Source organism: Pyxicephalus adspersus, chromosome 4 (genome assembly GCF_032062135.1).
Source record: "Pyxicephalus adspersus chromosome 4, UCB_Pads_2.0, whole genome shotgun sequence".
Classification (NCBI taxonomy): Eukaryota; Metazoa; Chordata; class Amphibia; order Anura; family Pyxicephalidae; genus Pyxicephalus; species Pyxicephalus adspersus.
Window position 1 is genome coordinate 56213019 of NC_092861.1, and position 18717 is coordinate 56231735.

The 18717-nt window shown below is 35.3% G+C and overlaps 1 protein-coding gene across 1 annotated transcript; it reads right to left on the reverse strand.

Annotated features, from left to right (window-relative positions):
* Positions 1–1108: 1108 nt before the first annotated feature.
* CLDN16 (claudin 16) lies at positions 1109–18031 on the reverse strand. The gene is made up of 5 exons (XM_072408237.1): positions 17685–18031; positions 15585–15687; positions 9937–10101; positions 4731–4922; positions 1109–2170 (listed from the first exon to the last, which is right to left on the reverse strand). The coding sequence occupies exons 1-5, from the start codon at positions 17841–17843 to the stop codon at positions 2037–2039; spliced, it is 753 nt and encodes a 250-aa protein (XP_072264338.1). The 5' UTR covers positions 17844–18031; the 3' UTR covers positions 1109–2036.
* Between the last annotated feature and the right edge of the window lie 686 nt (positions 18032–18717).

Below are 18717 nucleotides of genomic sequence, written 5' to 3' on the forward strand. Positions count from 1 at the left end.
TTTTCTCAGCTAAAACAATCTTCTTTGTTATTTAGTGTTAGTCTTTTGCAATGTGATTAATCTTCTATCCATATTAAACTACATTGAAAAGGCTGTAGCCTAAAGCTTATAAAAGGAGAATAAATTGATGTATGCATGGAATGAACTAGACCATTGTGTTATGGACAATTAAAAATCGATTTGATAGCTTCTGTAGCACCTATTATTGAAAACTCTTTAGCAAAACTAAGTGATCATTGCCACAATGTACAATTAGTCTCACAAAGACCAGGCTTGGTCTAATTTTAAGTATTAATACTATTTACCATGAAAGTGAACCTGCCCACCATTTTATCTCCTTCCTCCACTGAAAGCATTAAATGCTCAATTGATCTATAGGGAATTGAAATTACCAAAATACTTACCTTATTCCTCCTTTGGATGTTTGCACTTTTCATTTCTGGCCCTGTATTGTCCAGAGTTATGACTGCTCAAGAAGTAAAGACAAGTGGCCTCATGAACCAGTCATGTGGGCAATAGGAAACCTGAGTGGGCAAAGAATAAGATACCCACAATACAAAATAAGAATTTAAGCTTTATAGAGTATGAAGGTGCGGCACCTCTGTAAAGCTTGCCCTTAAAAACAAAAGTGCTTTAGAACCATTGGACAGAGGGTTTGTATGTAAGTAGGACTTAACACACCAATGTTGTGGAATTCAAGCTATTCATAATATAAATCAACTTCATATAAGTGCAGAATGAGTTTTTTTTTGCTAATAAAAGATAAGAAGAGATGTATATTTTTAATCTTGGAAATGAATATGATTTATTTAAGCATATGTAAGTATCCAAAGTGTTTCCCACAGTTCTCACTTTTGGTAGGTGGGTTTCAGTGGTCTATACACAGATGCCTCAATGCTTTAAAATCATCCTGGGCTTTTGTGCTGCTGAAACACCACCTCCTTATTTCTTTAAACCACAGCAGCCAATGAACAGCAAATTATTTATATTATATGTACATTTATACTATATAAATTTATATGAACATTTTCATGCTTTGGTATTGGTTATAAAACATAACTTAATACTGTGGTTGCCAAAGAATCAAAGGAAAAAAAACAAATCAGAATTTTAATACTGACAGGCTTTAATAATATTCTATCAGACAGATTTGTATAACATGATTAAAGACACAACAGATTACATTTTCAGAATAGAGTAATTTTGTCCACTTATCATTATCATCTTCTGTCAAAAATATACTCTTCAAAATATTTAAAGGACACATTCAGTTTCCTAATGACTATGTCTATATGACCCATCCACAGTACTGCGCCTGCACCAGCACCAAAAAAAGAGAATAATGACTACTTAGGCTGCGTACACACGTGCAATAATTGTTGTTGAAAACGGATGATCCACGACATCGTTCGATAATTGTTAACAAAAAAAGTGCACAGCGACAACGGGTGATTGGGTGACAATCGTTCGTAATCTATTGTGTGTACGGTCGTTGAGTGTTCATAGATTGTTCTGTGATACACTTTCTCCTGTTCATGCCATTTCCTGCATCGTTCGAACAATCGTTCACAAATGATCGTTCAAACAATCGTATCTAGTGTGTACATTATTGGTGGATTATATTTGAACGATCGTATCGTTACAGCATGTACAGAATTGTGCACAATACGATCTTTCAAAATATTCAGGAATATTCGTTGGTCGTTCCTTTTAAAACAATATTTATTGCACGTGTATACCTAGCCTTATGCCCATGTCCTGCCATTGAAGGGGAGTTCATATGGATGTATTTATTATTAAAGCACAATTTTAAATAACTGCATTCTACTTTTCAAGTAATTTTTTAAAAAACATAGTGCAATTATAATATAAAATAAATCAAAGTTGTATAAGTCAGGAGCAGACTGTAATCTTCTCTTGTGTTCTGGCTGCTTTCTGGATGCTGTAGACTGGTACCTTCCTGCTGTACCCTGACCTGACTGAGCAGCATGTTGCTCCTAGGGGTGAAATACATGGCTAGTGAACCGAGTTGTCATTTATACCCGTGTACCCATGGCATACATCTTAGCAGTCTCTGTCTGTGGAGGAGAGTATGGCTTGCCCACTGAACTTCTTGCATGAAAATAACTCTTTCTGGAATAATATGATTGGTTTCTGTTGTATCTTCTTTCTGAAATGAAAAAATTAGAGTTTGTTCATACTCAATAAGTGAACGTGCTTTATCCATGCAGGGCAAGAGGGGATAAGTTTAAAGTCAAGTCAGAGATTTCTTTTTAAATTTTAGATTAGACAAGGGAGGAATTAAGATTCCTGTTGAGTTTTACTGCTATCCAACAGAGACTTTTACACTTCACCACTCTATCCAAAACCAATAAAAAGGATTTGTTTAAACATACACAATAAACCTAAAGTCATGGCTTGCCACTCACATAGAGATGATGACTCCCATGTGAAAGCACTGGGTGCCTAAGCATCATGGTCGCATGGGAGAAAGAGAAGGAACTTAATGCTCCCCATAACCATAAAGTTCCAATTATTTCTGAAATTTTCTGGTATGTATGTGCAGTCAAGATTGCTTTAAAACAGCATTGCCAAAGCAAAAATAGCAACATTTGTAATTATCTTGCTATCTTGGTGTCCCAAATGTCACAACAAATAAAACTGGCTGACTTGTGACAGAATATATTATAGAGCTATTATTTAAATTGGACATTATTTTGTACCGTTATTGTAATTAGACGCCTTCATGTTTTTTTTTAAGGCAGCGACATAATTACTTATTACAAATGAGTAGAATGTTTAGGCAGTGCTAAAACATGAGAGATTCTAAAACCTGACAAAATTTAAAATCATTGCAACCATATCAACCTTTGCCACTTCTTCCTGCTTGTCAGATACAACGATCATGCTGCAAGATATTTATCTTGGTAATGTTATATGGATTTTTGAAAAATAATCTTAGTAAACAAGTCAGATATTGACAAGAAACACTTTCCTGAACAGTTACAGAGAAATGGTGTGAATAATGCATGGGCACAAGTTATCAGAAGCTGTACATCAAGTTCAGTCCAGCATTTATCAAGACAACTGGCAGTACAAGTAGGTAATATTAGAAAAGTATGAACTCCACATGACTTGTATATAAAGATAGAATTCAGCAGAAGCTTGTATGTAAAACAATGTTTCTTCTAACTTACACGTGAAAATGTACTTAAATAGTGTAGCTGTATGATGTAGGAAACATATTAATTTAGTAAGTAATGAATGGTGTCATTAATGTATGTCTTGAGATTCCTGATGACACTTTTGAAATATACATGTAATAGAACTGTGTAAATACTTTTCCTGCTGCTTCCCCTTCTATGATCCTGAGACATTTTCTGTTAAAATCCATATGACACTCATCATGTTAACCTCCTGGATTCACTGCACCCTCAATGGATCTTGCTGGTGACCACACAATACATAAGGCAGTAATAATTTGGGAAGGAGGAACCAGAAAGTATCCAGATACCAACATTCCTGTAAGTACTGGGTTCCTTTTGGACTTTAACTGAAGATTACTCAGGCTTCAAGATGTATTCATTTGGCATCAGAAAAGGTAAATAAAAAATAAACCCCCCAAAATTCCAAATTTTAAACATTAACGGGTCAAAAAACACGGTCTAGAATATCACCTGAGACCTATATAAATGAAAATGGCAGGGACAATCAGACTGCTCAAGAAAAGGTTGGATGATGCTATGTCCTCCAACCAGAAAGTGAGACAGGCTTTATGTTGAATTGTTCAGATAATATCAGAGTACGCAAAATCAGTACAGGAGAGGAGCCAGTAGAATTTACATAACTAAGGCTACAGCTGGAGTTTAACTTTAACCTACTGGGCAGTAACCCTGAGTGTGGCTCGGGGTAAAAAAAAGCAGCTGAAAGCAGTAACCCCGAGCCACACCTGGGGTAGCTGAAAAAAATAATAATAAAGACTTACCTGATCCCACTGGCGTCCTCCAGTGTCCTGCCCATCTGATAACATCCTCTGGCCACGTCATCTTCCTTCGATCTGTCCCCCGGCGAGTGCGCTGACGTTCCCCGGGAGTTCCCGGTGACGTTTCCCAGGAGTTCCCGGTAACGTCAGTGCGTGCGGCAGTTGCGGCGCAAATTTTAATTTCTTTTCTATTGCATTCAATACAAAATAACTGTATTGAATGCAATACACTGGATTTATATATTTAAAAGCGGTATATTGTCTTTCATGAAAATGTATTTTACAGTATAATAGTATGAGTATAAAGTTTGAAACACAAAATCATGTCAAAGTTTAATATTACATTTATTATATTCAAATGTATTTAATTTAATATTTTGACATGATTTTGTGTTTCAAGCTTTATTATACTCATACTTATATATTATATTGTAAAATAAATTTTCATGAACGACAATGTACCGCTTTTAGACATATAAATCTGGACAGAAATGAACCGCCCAAGAGGTTAAACCTTGTTAACACTGAAAACATTTGTGACAAAGTATTTTTGAAAATGATATCACTTACATTAAATTAATTGATAACTATTTTATGTAAAAAGGACAGGTCCTTTATATACTAACAAAATAGGCAGATACAATTAAATTATAAAAGCACTTATCTTAATACAATGCCATTAAAACAAAGTAATGCCTTCCATTCAGAACACTAAAGAATGTATGAGAGTTTAACTTTTTTTGTTCACCTTGAAAGAGATAATGGCAGGATATGAGCAGAGCGCCACATAAAAAACATCCCAGAGATCCAACCATTCCAAGCCAGCACGACCAACCAAACTTGTACTGGATTCCAAGGAAAACATTGTGAATGACTAAACTTGAGCGTTCTACATAAACATCAATTGCGTACCACACTGAACCAATGATCCCAGGGATACCTAATGGAGGAAGAACAAAGATCATTTCTATTTATTATAAACGAAAAACACACACTAATATACTGATAACCTTTCAATATATATTCATAGCTACTGATGAGATTAATGGGGTGGCGAGCAAGATACACTTTTCATATCATTGTGTTGGTCAGAATTTTAGCTTTAGCTTTCAGTAGATCCCTGTTTGTCAACCTAAAATCAAAAGTTGATAACTTTGTCTAATTTGTTTATAAGGAAACTAAAAGAACGCACGATATTACCCATCACTAGATTCGGCACTGGCAGACAGGGGCCCCCTATGAGGCAGACCACTGGAAGTGCATGGATTAAGATACATATTGCTCGTATTTTCAGGGGTTAGGTAGATCAATATTGGCCAGGCTTTATTGCTTAGATTTAAGTTTTCTGATGTAATTATTGCCACACCAAAACATTGTTTCAACATGTATGCACTTTTAGCCCTGTACAACAAAGAATTATGACCATTTTTACAAGTAAGTGTTTCAATTTTATTAGTGGATAGGAGAGCCAATATATTACACTTTTGTTTAAAGCTGAAGGTTAATCTGCCTATCTTTAGCCTTCCATCGTTTCCATTCTCATAAACATGCCAACAACTAACACTTTCAGAAGTGCCAATTTCCTAAGGGACCAGGGGGACCACTTTGAAGAAAAGGTTTGTACCTTTTCTTGTACAGCTACATGCCTGGATGTGAAAGGGTCACAAAGTTTGGTCAATTATTGGAATGGCTTCTAATGAGTTTTATTCACTAGAGCTGACTTTAAATCCCAGTATTACGCTAAGTGGAACCATTGATCTCTTAATTTTAAAGTTCCCTTTGAATGTCAAATAAATATGTTGCATGTTTCAAGGAAACTCATCAGAAACCAAAAAACAAAGTGAAATTTTTCTATCAGCGTTCATAACTGTGTAAGAGAATCCCTGTAGAACAACCTATGCTGTTTTAAAGAATAGCATCCACATATGCAAAATATGAAAGGCTTTCCATAACTTCCTCAAATATACTTGTTTGAAGAGGTTATAAAAAAGAGACTGATATATAAAGCTTCAAATAAAATATGATCTTTTTCACTGTAAATCTCCAGAGACAGGTATGAAAATCTTTCTACATTTACTCTTCAACCAAAAGAAAAAAAATGTTCAGAATAAACTATTCAGTTAGGCTCTCTTAATAAACTATAACCCTGCAGTAAAATGTTTGCATATTTATAGTGATGTAAGAAAACGGGCATGTTTATCATGAAAAATACATGAGTTGTATTAGGCTACATAAACATGTGCAGCAGGTGTTAAGAGTGTGGAGCACTTGTAAAGTATATGGAGCAACCGAAAAGCACTCCCTTTAGGTGATACTGTGTAATTAAGGTGATATTAAATGCAGAAAAACGTTAAACAACTATCCTGAGACATCATAAATGTGTAAACAATTCTGTAAAGAGCTGCAGGTTGTTACATGCTAATACAACCGGATCTGCACATCCCCTATAATTTGAAGGAAACAGTTCAAGGACAGACTTTATTATCTGTGCTTACATTATATAGATTATTGTCTATATTTTCTGCATTATGCTAATAAAAAGCAGATCGGTAGTTCACATTTGCATTATTAAAGTAAAACAGGCAGGGCTAACAATACTCTAAGTTTTTCCTGCCTTATATGTTTGATGACTTCTTAGGAAATCAAGTTCAAGATTTGAATTCCTGAAACTTGAACCAGACTATGTACACCATTCCCCCTTTCCCATGCACTGACATTACTTTTATTAGGCAAATTTGTCCAGATACTTCAAGAGACAGATTCCAGTCCCCCTCCACTCATTCATATAAGGTCTGGATATTTTTTAAGGCAGTAATTTTTCGGAGAGCAGTAGAGTGTTCAAGGAAAGCGAGTACAAAGTTGCCTATGTAAAAAGTTAAAATTTACATACTTGAAAATTTGGATTGTGACATATTAGGAAAATAACTTAATGCCAACGCAGGATGAAAAAGCCTAAAAGCTTCATGCTTGATGTGGCTGACCATAAATATAAAATTTAATAAAGTGGTTAGGTCGATAATAAAATCTCTGTGCTCCTGTCCTAAGAAAATAAATTAGAAACTACCATAAAATGCTTTTCTTTATATATTATATATATTTATATTCTTTATATTTCATTTTTTTAAAAGATATATATACTCATGTCCAAGATATTGCATCCTTGCATTTATGTCAGAAAATGCACCACTTTTCCGAGAAAAAAGTTGCATTTACAAATGCTTTGGTATTGTCAGCTGGCAAAGAAAGAGTGGAGCACATTTTCAGTAGAGAGATGTAAAAGACTTAATGATTGTTACAGAAAGAGATTGACACCAGTTATTTCTTCCAAATGGTGTGCTGCTAAATATTGCCAATAATTTTGCCCAGGCCAAGTTTTACATTTTGTGTGGAATGTCTCAGATTTCTTTTCAGCTTATGTGTTCTTCCAGTCCCAACAAAAGAAATAAACATGACATTACCAAAGAATTTGTAATTGCAATATTTTTCTGGGAGAAGTGGTGCATTTTCTGACATAAGCAAGGATGCCAATATTTTTGGCCATGACTGATATATATATATATTTATTTATCTATTTACACACAGAATTGGATAGGTCAGAACAATAAATGTCTTGTTGGGATGACTTTAGGTTTCAAAGAGAGGTAGGCGTATATGAATAGGATCAACTTTTGTGTTGCTGTCTAACTCCTAATCCTCTGAGAATCCTTTGTCAGGTATCAAATATTTTTAGTAAATGATTTTGGTCAGAGGTGTACCATTTAATTTTCACAATCACTCAAGTCAGACACATTTCAGACGGTAGCTTTATTTACCAGGACTGAGGTACCTTTGCTCAAACATTATGTACAAATAATTAGATACATTTTTCTGCCAGCCCACGTCTCCCTAGCTAAAGCCTTGAGATCTACTTCTTGGATTTTATCCAAAAAAAAGATAATGCTCAAAAATAAGCTGCATTTTAATAATACTCTTCATACCTTCCACAAAATGTGAGGTCTGTAGATCACTTATCTAGCTACCTAAATTTGTTTGAAACAAAAGAGGTTTAGTTCTCTGGTTTATATTACTTTCCCCCCTTTTTTTATCAACCTACTTTGTTCCCCCACAATGCCAATGCCAATTTTTGGAGATTACCTCTTCAGAATTGGCTTCTACCAGATGTTACTCCATGCAACTTCTGCTTTCCCGAGACATCAGTGGTCTTGTTCTCTTTTTCTGGCACTTCAACTTTCCATTGTTCTATCTGTTCATGTGTCTATCTATCTATCTATCTAGCTATCTATCTATCTATCTATATCTATCTATCTATCTATCTATCTATCTATCTATCTATCTATCTATCTATCTATATCTATCTATCTATCTATCTATCTATCTATCTATCTATCTATCTATCTATTCTAAAATTCAATAAACACATTGTAATCTGCAAATATTTGAAAAAAGAATCTATGTATATTAAGAAAAAAGACACAGCACTACAATAGTTATTTGAAACATCAAAATCTTTTTAATTGGAGCTATTTAAAATTATCCATCAGACATTTCAGAATATGTAATCAACTTTGCAAGAAATGCCACACTTCTACATAAAGAAGTGAAATGTTCCATATAAAACTGGTCAGCTATTTCAAAAAGGCTGTTCTACTGCTTCCTGCTTTTTAATGGAATGAATAAAAGATTCACTTTAAAGTATGAGACCTCTTAGAAAAGGATTTCTACTGGTCTTGTCAGTTTTGAATGGCTTTAGTGTCATCTTTTTACACAATAGACGTAGAATGGCTGCTTGTTAAACTGTACAGCTACATTTACTGCGCAGCAGTAGAGATAGGCAAGTGATTTCTGCAAAGTTGACTTTGCGTTTTTAAAATGTTTTTTTTTTTGTTACTAAAAATAAGCCAAATAAAGTTGACTGCAAAGCCCATGAACATGTTATATTCACAAAAAGTTCTGGAACTGGTAGTCAGGTAAAGGAGCATTTAGTTCTTTTTGTAAATCAAAGTAAACTCATAGTCAAAAAAAGCTTTTAAACCCAACTTTTCCAGTAAATTCTAAGCCCCTGTACATAGTATTGTAACATAATTGTTACACAGCAGTCATACAGTTGCTAGGAATGTTAGATGGACGGGTAGGAACATGTCAAAAGTAAGAAAATAACAAAATGCACTTTTCTATAAACACATTTTTAAAGCTGAAGTTTATTTCGCAGTCACTGTTCATAGTAAAAAATAAAATAAAAAATGGAAAATAATTCCCTGTGAAAACATGTTCTTCTGACTATAGTCATCCTACCCATGGTTTCACCACCTGGTAAGTTTTTTTAACAAGCATGCAGAAATGTTGTTTACAGTTTTCATGCTACATTGGTTGAAGGTCAATGGCTTATTAGTGAGTTCAGAATAATTTTGAAAACCCCAGAACCTGTAACTTTAAAAATAATTTACCTGTATATGGGACACAGCTCCCATGTTTCCAAGTACTTTAAGAATATTACCCTATTACAGGTGAATTGAAAAGTATCTTTGTAAAAGTATTTTTTGCATATACTTTATCCCCCCAAACACTGGATGTGAGTGTAGCCTCCACGCATTGTACTGTGGGATTTTTTAATTGCTTTCAATTCACCCCTTTTATTTCCTTTGATGACCATTGCCACGAAGACAAAAAAAGTGAGAAAAATCCAACATTTTGGGTCATCATCAGCAACAGATGAGGGACAACCTGGGATGGAAATTTTGTTCACTGTGAAGAGATTTCCTCAAGTTCCCAGTTGGGTCCTTAGGACAGGGAATAGAGGGAAACCTCCTTAGTGTGCCATCATCAGAAAATAACCTGATAGGAGTTTTATCCCTGCCCTATACAACACAAAAAATAAACTAATATACTAATAATAAAAAAAATTGTCTGGACATTTCTAATAAGTCAATGATATACCATATTATTTTATATCTTACCTCCAAGAATGAGTGTAACTCCAGCTATATAACAAATTTTCAACTTTATTTGTGATTCATCTGTTAGGAATTTTACACAATCAAGTCCCAGGAGGAGAAATATAAATCCAAATCCTGCCAGAATATCTGCTGTTATCATAAAGCCACGTGTTGCCACCAATTTCACTGGAAAACACAGATGAAAGAAATACAATATGCCAAATGATATCAGTTTGTTCAGTAGAAAAATAGAAAATGGCATCATCATCATATCCTGGAATTATGCTACTTATAAATCAGTACAGCTTTAAATTAGCTCTAAAAACAACAGTACAATATTTACATTGTATACTGGCCATCTGAATCCGATTAACACCTTTATGACATGAAAGGTTTTGTTTTAACCTCAGCTTGACACGCTTTTCCCAATAAAAGCATTTTATGGCTAAACAGTTCCCGTGCAGGGAGGTTATTCATGGCATCCTCTCTGGACTGATTCCACTCAGATGCATTGACTTAACTCTGTGTTGTAGCAGAAAAAAACAGATGTTTGGCAATTTGGCTGAAGCAACCCTTCTAAATGAGACTGATCAGTACATGTACAGTATATTTATTTGCCCAATTCTAACATTTCATAGCTTTGATTATACTTATCTATTCACTACATGTGAACCTGTGTATATTCACACAGAAAGTGCACAGGCACAGGACATAGAACTCCAGAAGACACCAACTCTAGGAAACAAGAAGGTCCACCCCGTCCCTGGATAAATCTATCTGCAGATTCTCACGGGTTAAACAACACAATCTGCAACCTCTACAGTCCACTTTTCTCCACTGATGTATTGCACTTTAGAAAATTACAGTAAATTTGAAGAGCGCTCACAGAGGGATGTTTAGAGGAATAGGCTGGAAGTGGGCCAAAAGGCTGACCAAGAGGAGGGGGGAAAGGAATTATGGCTTGAACTTCTGGAGATTCAATGGCTTTGAATTGTTACATATGGGTGTCAGTGGGTAAAATAAAGCTTTTAGTCTGACTTTATAGTGATAGTAAAAGGAAATAGGGTCAAAGAGGTACACCCAAGGTATTCAACTTTTTACCAGAAAGAGAACAAGTGTTGTGTTGGGAAAATTACTCTGAAATGGAGTGGAATCCTGTGAATAGCTGATCAAAATGGCATCATCAAATGATATAGAGCACCCATCATTTAGTACAATAGCAGTCTCTATACAAAGAGTTAGTATATATAAGTCATGGTTTATCAAAAATAAATGACATGATATCATGCCAGTTTGGTTTATATCACCTAAATGGTCAATTCAAACAAAACTACTATTTCGGATTTTGATAGATTCTAAAAATTTAACAGCGCTTTTTTTATCATTCCTGAAGACCCTGTTGGTGGGATATCTGCACTTGAGTTCATAGGTCTGTACATGTAGACAGGACACTCAAAACTACTATTCAAAGTAATCCGCAACACAGTGAGGAATTATGGCAAGGAGACATCTCACTGGTTCAATATTAGGACCTAAAAGCCAAAGAATGAGATATATGATAATTGCAATAATTTATTTAAATGCCATTGATATCTAGAGGTTGTCTAAAGTGCTTGTTTATGTCACCCTGTTTAAATTATTGCAAAGCCACTGAATGTACTGTTGCTACCAGTTTCTCTAAAGATGTGTGTAAACTGTGGTATGTATCTCAAGTAAAAAAAAAACATGTAGGTTTTCCATAAATTCGAGTAAAACTTTTAGTGGGAAAACAAAGCTTTAGCAGCAGGAGCTGGAACAAAATGTATTGGAATGGATTTACAAATTGTATTGGAAAATAGCATACTGAATTAAGGCAACATTGTAAATTCACAGATTAGTGATATACTGGAGGTGCCTTAAAACTATGTGTTGCAGTTTCTTGGTATTTTAAATTAAAGGGAAAAAATAAGGTGTGGTCCTGTAATACCAGATCATTGGTCAGAGAAGGGAGGGCAGTCAGTGTGTGTATCAAACTAGGCCATTTCACTATGCCTTTATGCCACTATGCCTTTCACATTATAGGAGGGTTCCTTGAAAAGAGGGTGTCAAGTGGCTCTTCACCATAAATAGTCCACAAACAAGAGGAGATAGGGGTTTGGTTGGGGGCTTATGGTGGAATTTGTAAGCTCCTTTTAATGTTGTTAAGGGAACAACCAGATAGCCACCCAATTTCAAAGGACAAGGGACTCGCCTATATTATGTCCAACAAAAAGGATGCCAGGGCTTGTTAGGGTGGCTTATGGTGGAATTTTAAAGACCCTTTTTATGTGTCTGCCTATTCCCAAAAGGAATCAATATTCAAAAAGATTTAAACTGAATTAAAACATGCACACCATGTACCATGCTACATAATTATTACTACAGGTATTGTGTGTGTAGAGAGGGGTAGCCCCTATTTATTTGTAGCAAACCTACGTGTTGCTCCCAAGCCATGACTTCTTCCATCCAGGCATGAAGAGGACAAAATTTAAGGGGCCCGTCTTGTGATTCCACTACCCTGAACCCTCAGCACAGCCATCTCCTTGCTGGTACAAGGGTTAAATGGCCAGCCAGTTTCATGTAACATATTGCAATATGTGTTTTATATTCATCCTGTATACAGTGCGTTACTCAGACCAGACCCCTGCCCGATGTACACACTTTTGGCCCGCAGAAGTGCAAACTTGGGTTTTATTTAAACATGCCTCCTAAGCCTTTCCTGCTATCTTGCAATTTGACCACTCCAACTATTCAGCATGGTAGACTATATAATTCCTTTCTGTAGAGTGCCCTAAGCCTTTCACAATCTTATGTTTTGCTGGGGGGGCCCACTGATTTCTAGTTATGTCCCTGCCCGCACATTGGAAATTTTGTTCCCAGAAGTAAATTCTGAATCAATTAATTAATCCATTAATTTAAACTCATATCAATTATAATGTTCAGAGATGTACAACCTTGTCAATCATGATGACCCACCATCCACCTACAGTATGTTTACCAACCATAATGCCGCAATCCTGGGTGGGGTTATTGACCACAGCCAGGTGAGTCTTTCATTATCAACAGGAGTTCAGCCTGCGAACATGGTATGTGATCATGATACCAGTAAATTTGAAGAGCCTGATAACAGAGAATATCACCACCACCTCTGGTGGAGCTAGAAGGAACCATAGGGAAATGCCAGCTCTTATTTCATACAGATCCTGGGAGATCCAACCTATAATAAGTATGTGACTACAACATCCCATACAATAGAAGGTCTCACACCTGGAAATGATTACATCTTCCAGGCACATGACATAATATGGATTTGCATAGCTAACTATTTTAACCAACATGGATATACATTGCTTGATGAAATGATATACACTAGATTTAGCAGCGGTACTGTGAAGTAAACCTCTGTGAGCGTCTGGTACATGTGACTGAAATGGATTTATATCAATTTACAAGAGTCATTGAGTGTGTGTTGTGTTTTTGATTTAGTTTCTTGTATGGTGTGTATATGTCTTTTCACATTTAATTCCATGGGAATGGGTTGGGTGCTAGTCATCCTTCTATTAAGATTACACTTTCCAGATTACACTAATAAACCCAACATCCTTTTAGAGGGGCAGTATGTGGGAAAGAGTTGTGCTCCTTCAATATTGCCAAAAGGGTTCTTTGCAAGAGAGAAGGAAGGCTAAAGCAATGTTGAAAGGCATGTGGCCTGCACATTGACTGGTTTTCCTTTCCTGGCTATCTAGCTGCATACCTGCATAAAGATTTAGTTAGGATGTCAACTTTCCTTAAAAGCTTTTAGGAATCCTCCAAACAACTCACCAGAGCCATTGCATTGTAAAGATTGTATATGCTACTTTGAGATTTGGGGCTCAAATGTTCTGTAAAGTTCTATAAAGTAAATTTCTGGCACATTTTGCATTTCTGTGTCTCTTTAGTTTGAGGACTGGTAAGTGACAGGTTATCCAGGCATGAAGCTAAAATAATAGATAGGATGGCCTACAGCCATAACTACAGCCTACTGCTATAACAAGGAGAGCTGCACTATTATAGGAAATATAAGAGTAGACAATCCTAATAATACTAATGACCATTGGTAACTTGTACAAAATATATTATGTCAAATACAGCATTTCTCATAATTGTGAGGACCACTGTAAAACTCTCCATGAAAAGCCTCATTTAGTATGCAAATCACTGTCATAAGGGCAATGTTTAATTTAATTGCAGTATTTTCAATTAAATAGGAAGCAGAATTGAAATTGACCACATCTAACATCCACTTAACATTTATGCAAAATGGAATGTTCATACCTCAGAATCAGAATAGGTATGTCCCCCTTGAAGTGTAGAATTAGTTAGTAACCTGGCAGCAAACCTGATACACATTGCTTACCACCGCACCTTTTTTCAAATCATAAGGGACAATTTTGGCTGCGGCTCAGAACATCATATATTCACTGTATTGCTCAAAGGCTGGCTTAATCCATTGATCTGCCAATCAGCAGGTCTGGCATTCAGTAAAATGAGATGTTCGATACAAATAAAATTTAAAGTCACCCCTGATTATGATAGAGTGTCTTTGTAATATAGAACCTATATTCTGTCTGATCCACTGCATCAAACTAATTTGAAGTACTACAATTTGAGGGGATGTAATTTGCTGAGACCTTCTCGTTCAGTCCGGTAAGTGATTTGTAGTTTTTTGTTGCTGGTTTAATAAATCTTGATACCTGATCTCTGTAGATGTGACATACACACAAAACAAATACAAAAGTGACAGCTTAAATTTCAGTATACCATACATCATTAATGTTGTAGCTGATTAATCAAACTTAGGACAAATTTTATTTTAGATAAGGGTGTAACTGAGGTTTAAAGATACAAAATATCAATACAATTAGAGAACTACATGCATATTTACAAGATAGGATACAGATGGTTGCTGAATATAAATTTATGTTACTGGTGACATTGTGGATAGCAAAGAAAACATATACCCTTACTTCATTTTTACGTTGAATTATTAAAGGAGAATTCTGCTTTACATGAAAGCTTTTCTATTGGAGTTTTAAAGCAAATATGTTTAATACATTCTATAAACAATACTGATTTATTATCTAAATCCGGGTTGGTTGTTAATGTGGAAATTTTATATTTCTTTGCCCTATCAGTCTTAAAGGAAACTTCCAAGATGAACATGTCAGCTGCCATTAGTGGTCACGTTTTATAAATGTTAAATGCCTGGCCATCTTTAGCTTAGTACTTTCTGAATTACTCACCTTGAACAAATATGCATAATGTAAAGCAAAACTTCTGCCCAGTATATATCTTCTGTTATTTATAAATTGTGGAAGCTTTTGGTTAGGCAACAGCAACTAGATGTCTATATTTTTAAATATAAATATATATCTATTGAATTTGAGCCCATAGTCCAGTGCTTTGGGAGAGGTTTCATGTTTTAGGACTGGGGGCCTACATTTGCAAAGTAAAGGAGGTAAAATGTACACCATACACCTCACATTAAATACTAATTCCCATCCAAATAGACAAGGTGGAGGTTAATTTCGATAAGTAATATTTTAATCTTAATATACTAGCAGCATGATGTCCTCCGTCAAGCAGTATTATACACATTACCAAGTACTTACCTGGATGCTCTGCATATATGGAGTCGTACTCATCGCAGGTCGTTATTCCATCAAACACATTAGTCACACATTCCCACCACAGTCCACGGCATTTGGTACTCACCTTTATTTAAAATGACAATTTCAGGTTAAATAATTATTTTGTACAGATAAACCACTGGCATTTTTGTCTTTTAATAGTACAAAAACATCTACAAAATGTAAGCAAAAAAAAACCACAATATATACATGCAAAAGTCCAGAGTTATTATTATAATTACACATTATTTATACAGCGCCGACACATTATGCAGCGCTGTACAAAGTCCATAGTCATGTCCCTAACTGTCCCTCAAAGGGTCTCACAATCTAATGTCCCTACCATAGTCATATGGCTTTATTACAGTATAAGGTCAGCTTTTGGGGGAAGCCAATTAACCTGCATTGTGCTTTATGCTGTTATGCTTTAAATCATGACAATCAGAATCATCTTTAATTTTGTATCATAAATTAGCAACGATACAATACTTTATAATGCGTGTGTGCATAATAAATCTAAAAACAATATACTGGCGAGTAACGCATTTTTTCTTTTTCCAATAATAATTTCAGCTCAGTAGCAACCATCATGTAAATTGCACAACAAACAGTGAATATTGGTGCTTTAATATGCATCCTGTTGCTAGATATGCTGCATAATGACTGTATTGCTTATCTCCATCACATTTTATACATAGCAGGTGTATTAAATAATGCTTCTCTGGTGTAGCCTCGACTCCACAGAATCAATAATTATATTGCTTACTGCATTCAAATCCAGGCACCTTGATGAAATTAGTGCTGTAAATATAATAGCTAACTGGCAAAATATACTAGTAGCTAAAGGGAGAACAAACTTCCTTAGTAAGTTTCTTATATTTCTCTGTGGCTCTGCAGGAGCTGTAAGGCCATGGGTCATTTATTTGCCTGTACATAGTGAAAAAGTCTCTGAGGTCATTAGGCAGGGAAGGAAACCCACTATATCACATATTAATGCCTCAGGCTTGTTCTTAGAGGGCCTGGCATTAATTCCAGTTTCAGATACGTGAGAATAGTTGCTGTCATTAACTAAACACCCTGCTAATGAGGCACTTACGTCCAACAACTCTTAAAAGGTGCCTTTGTCTATAGCAGGCAAGGTGAATCCAGAGCTATATAACTAATTATAATATAGTTCAATTTTTGTGTGCTGATATTTTATAATTTTGGTTGTTTGAAGTGTATGTTAAACATTTCACTTATGGGTTCCCATTACCCAGAGAAAGCTCGTGTTATATCTGTTCGATAAGTGGAAAAACATATCCGCTATAAATCCAGTTAGTCCAAATTACAATGAAAACACTGTAAACAGTCCACTATGCTCATCTCTATGAGATGCAAAACATTTCCCACAAATGTTATAAAAGTTTGTAATAACGTTAGTTTGTGCGTTTTGTATTTCTAATGATATTGGATGTGGCATCATGCCTTTACCAGTTCCAGCTGTTAATCTATATAATATGACCTTTTTCTATAGCAGGCAAGGTGAACACATAGCTTTACAATTTATTAGATGGTGGGATTGCTTTAGTAGGGGGTAGAGGTTGTTCATTAAGTATAGTAACAGACCACTTATCTTAGTTGATTAGATTAGGCTATGTTCACTTTTCATATTCATACATTCATATTAAAAAAACACATGATTGGATGACTGAACTGAACACAGCTTCAAGTAATTTGCTTAGTATATGCTTCGTAAAGTGAACATGGGCTTTTTATTTCATAATAAAATTAAACCCAACTTAACAATGTAGGAACCTTTAACAAAGTGATGTACAGAGTGCCCCATAACAAAATAACTCGTATGGTAATCTAAAATACAATATTAAAACCCAGATGCAATGGGGTATTAAGTTTTGCATGTTGTCATTGCTTTAGGCACTGCCTCAATAAAAAACCCTGGGTGTCATCTACCTTGTATGCAAACATGCTTTATACTGGATTCACATAAATCCAAGATCTGAAAAGAGTGACTAATTTTGAGTGAATAATAATATGGGAAAGGATACTTAGCTGTATATTGTACTAAAAATAAAATCTTACCTCTAGAGAGTCATCTGCATTTTCCATCCAGCAGTCAGTCCAAGTTGCCACAATAAGAAAGCCAGCAGACACAAAAGCTAGGCAAAACCCCACATACTGGGATAAGGTTCGCAGAATACCTAAATTGGCACTTGAGGAAGATCCTTCAGCTGACTTCATGTTTGTAGTGATTGCTTTGCAATCTGAGTTTTAAATCTCAGACTTACTGTATATGAACCTATGTACAAGGATATAGATGTGATTCAAGGCTTCAAAATCAGGCTGCTTTGTAAGTCCTTAACCAGGTTCTGAATCTTCAGAGCCCTGAACACCACACAGTAAGGCCAACCATGATAAAATCATGAAGGTACATTTTAGGTATGGCTAGTTAAAGTGGTAGGAGCGGAGCTAACTAAAAACAAAGAGATTCACATTACAGAGATCAGTTAATTATTGACTAGGTACTACTAATAGGCATGCGTGGCATTTATGCTATGACTGGTTTAGTTCAGCTGATCTACATTTGTCTGAAATAATTTGAAAGACATTTGTCTAGACCGAAACTTCACAGTAAACCAGGTGAATGGCAAAATTGCCTAGTTAAAAAAAAAACATCATCAAGTAAATAAATACAAAATGACCAATGATGTTAATGTGATTTGAACAATGACAATGCTAAAATTTTTGCTTAGCGCTTAAAAGCCACTATTTTATCATCTGTGCCATTTTATCTAAAAAAAAGACTTTTTATTTAGGTCAGCATACAAACATTATGTTATGTAAAAGTGTAGGCTATATTTTCAGACGATGATTGCAGTATTATTAGTCAACACCTACAGGTCACCATGACTTAAAGTATGAAATATAGGGGCTCACAAAATAGTATCAATATATTAATAGTAGTATGTATAATTAAAGAAAATTACTGTATTTCCCCATGTATAACCCGAAACTTGGAAAAAAATAGTTTCATTACATAAAGTTAATGCTGACATCAGGTGGTTGGAGCTGGGATGTCAAGCCTCCAGGTATGACGGCAAGTTTTGTTTTCTTC

What these genes read in the sequence shown, in the direction of transcription:
- CLDN16 (XM_072408237.1), bottom strand. Translation starts at nt 17,843, where the DNA reads ATGAAGTCAGCTGAAGGATCTTCCTCAAGTGCCAATTTAGGTATTCTG. An exon ending in ATGCAGATGACTCTCTAGAG is followed by an intron (nt 15,688 to 17,684) that starts GTAAGATTTTAT and finishes TTTTAAATAAAG; the next exon opens with GTGAGTACCAAATGCCGTGG. An exon ending in CTGCCATTATCTCTTTCAAG is followed by an intron (nt 2,171 to 4,730) that starts GTGAACAAAAAA and finishes TTTTCATTTCAG; the next exon opens with AAAGAAGATACAACAGAAAC.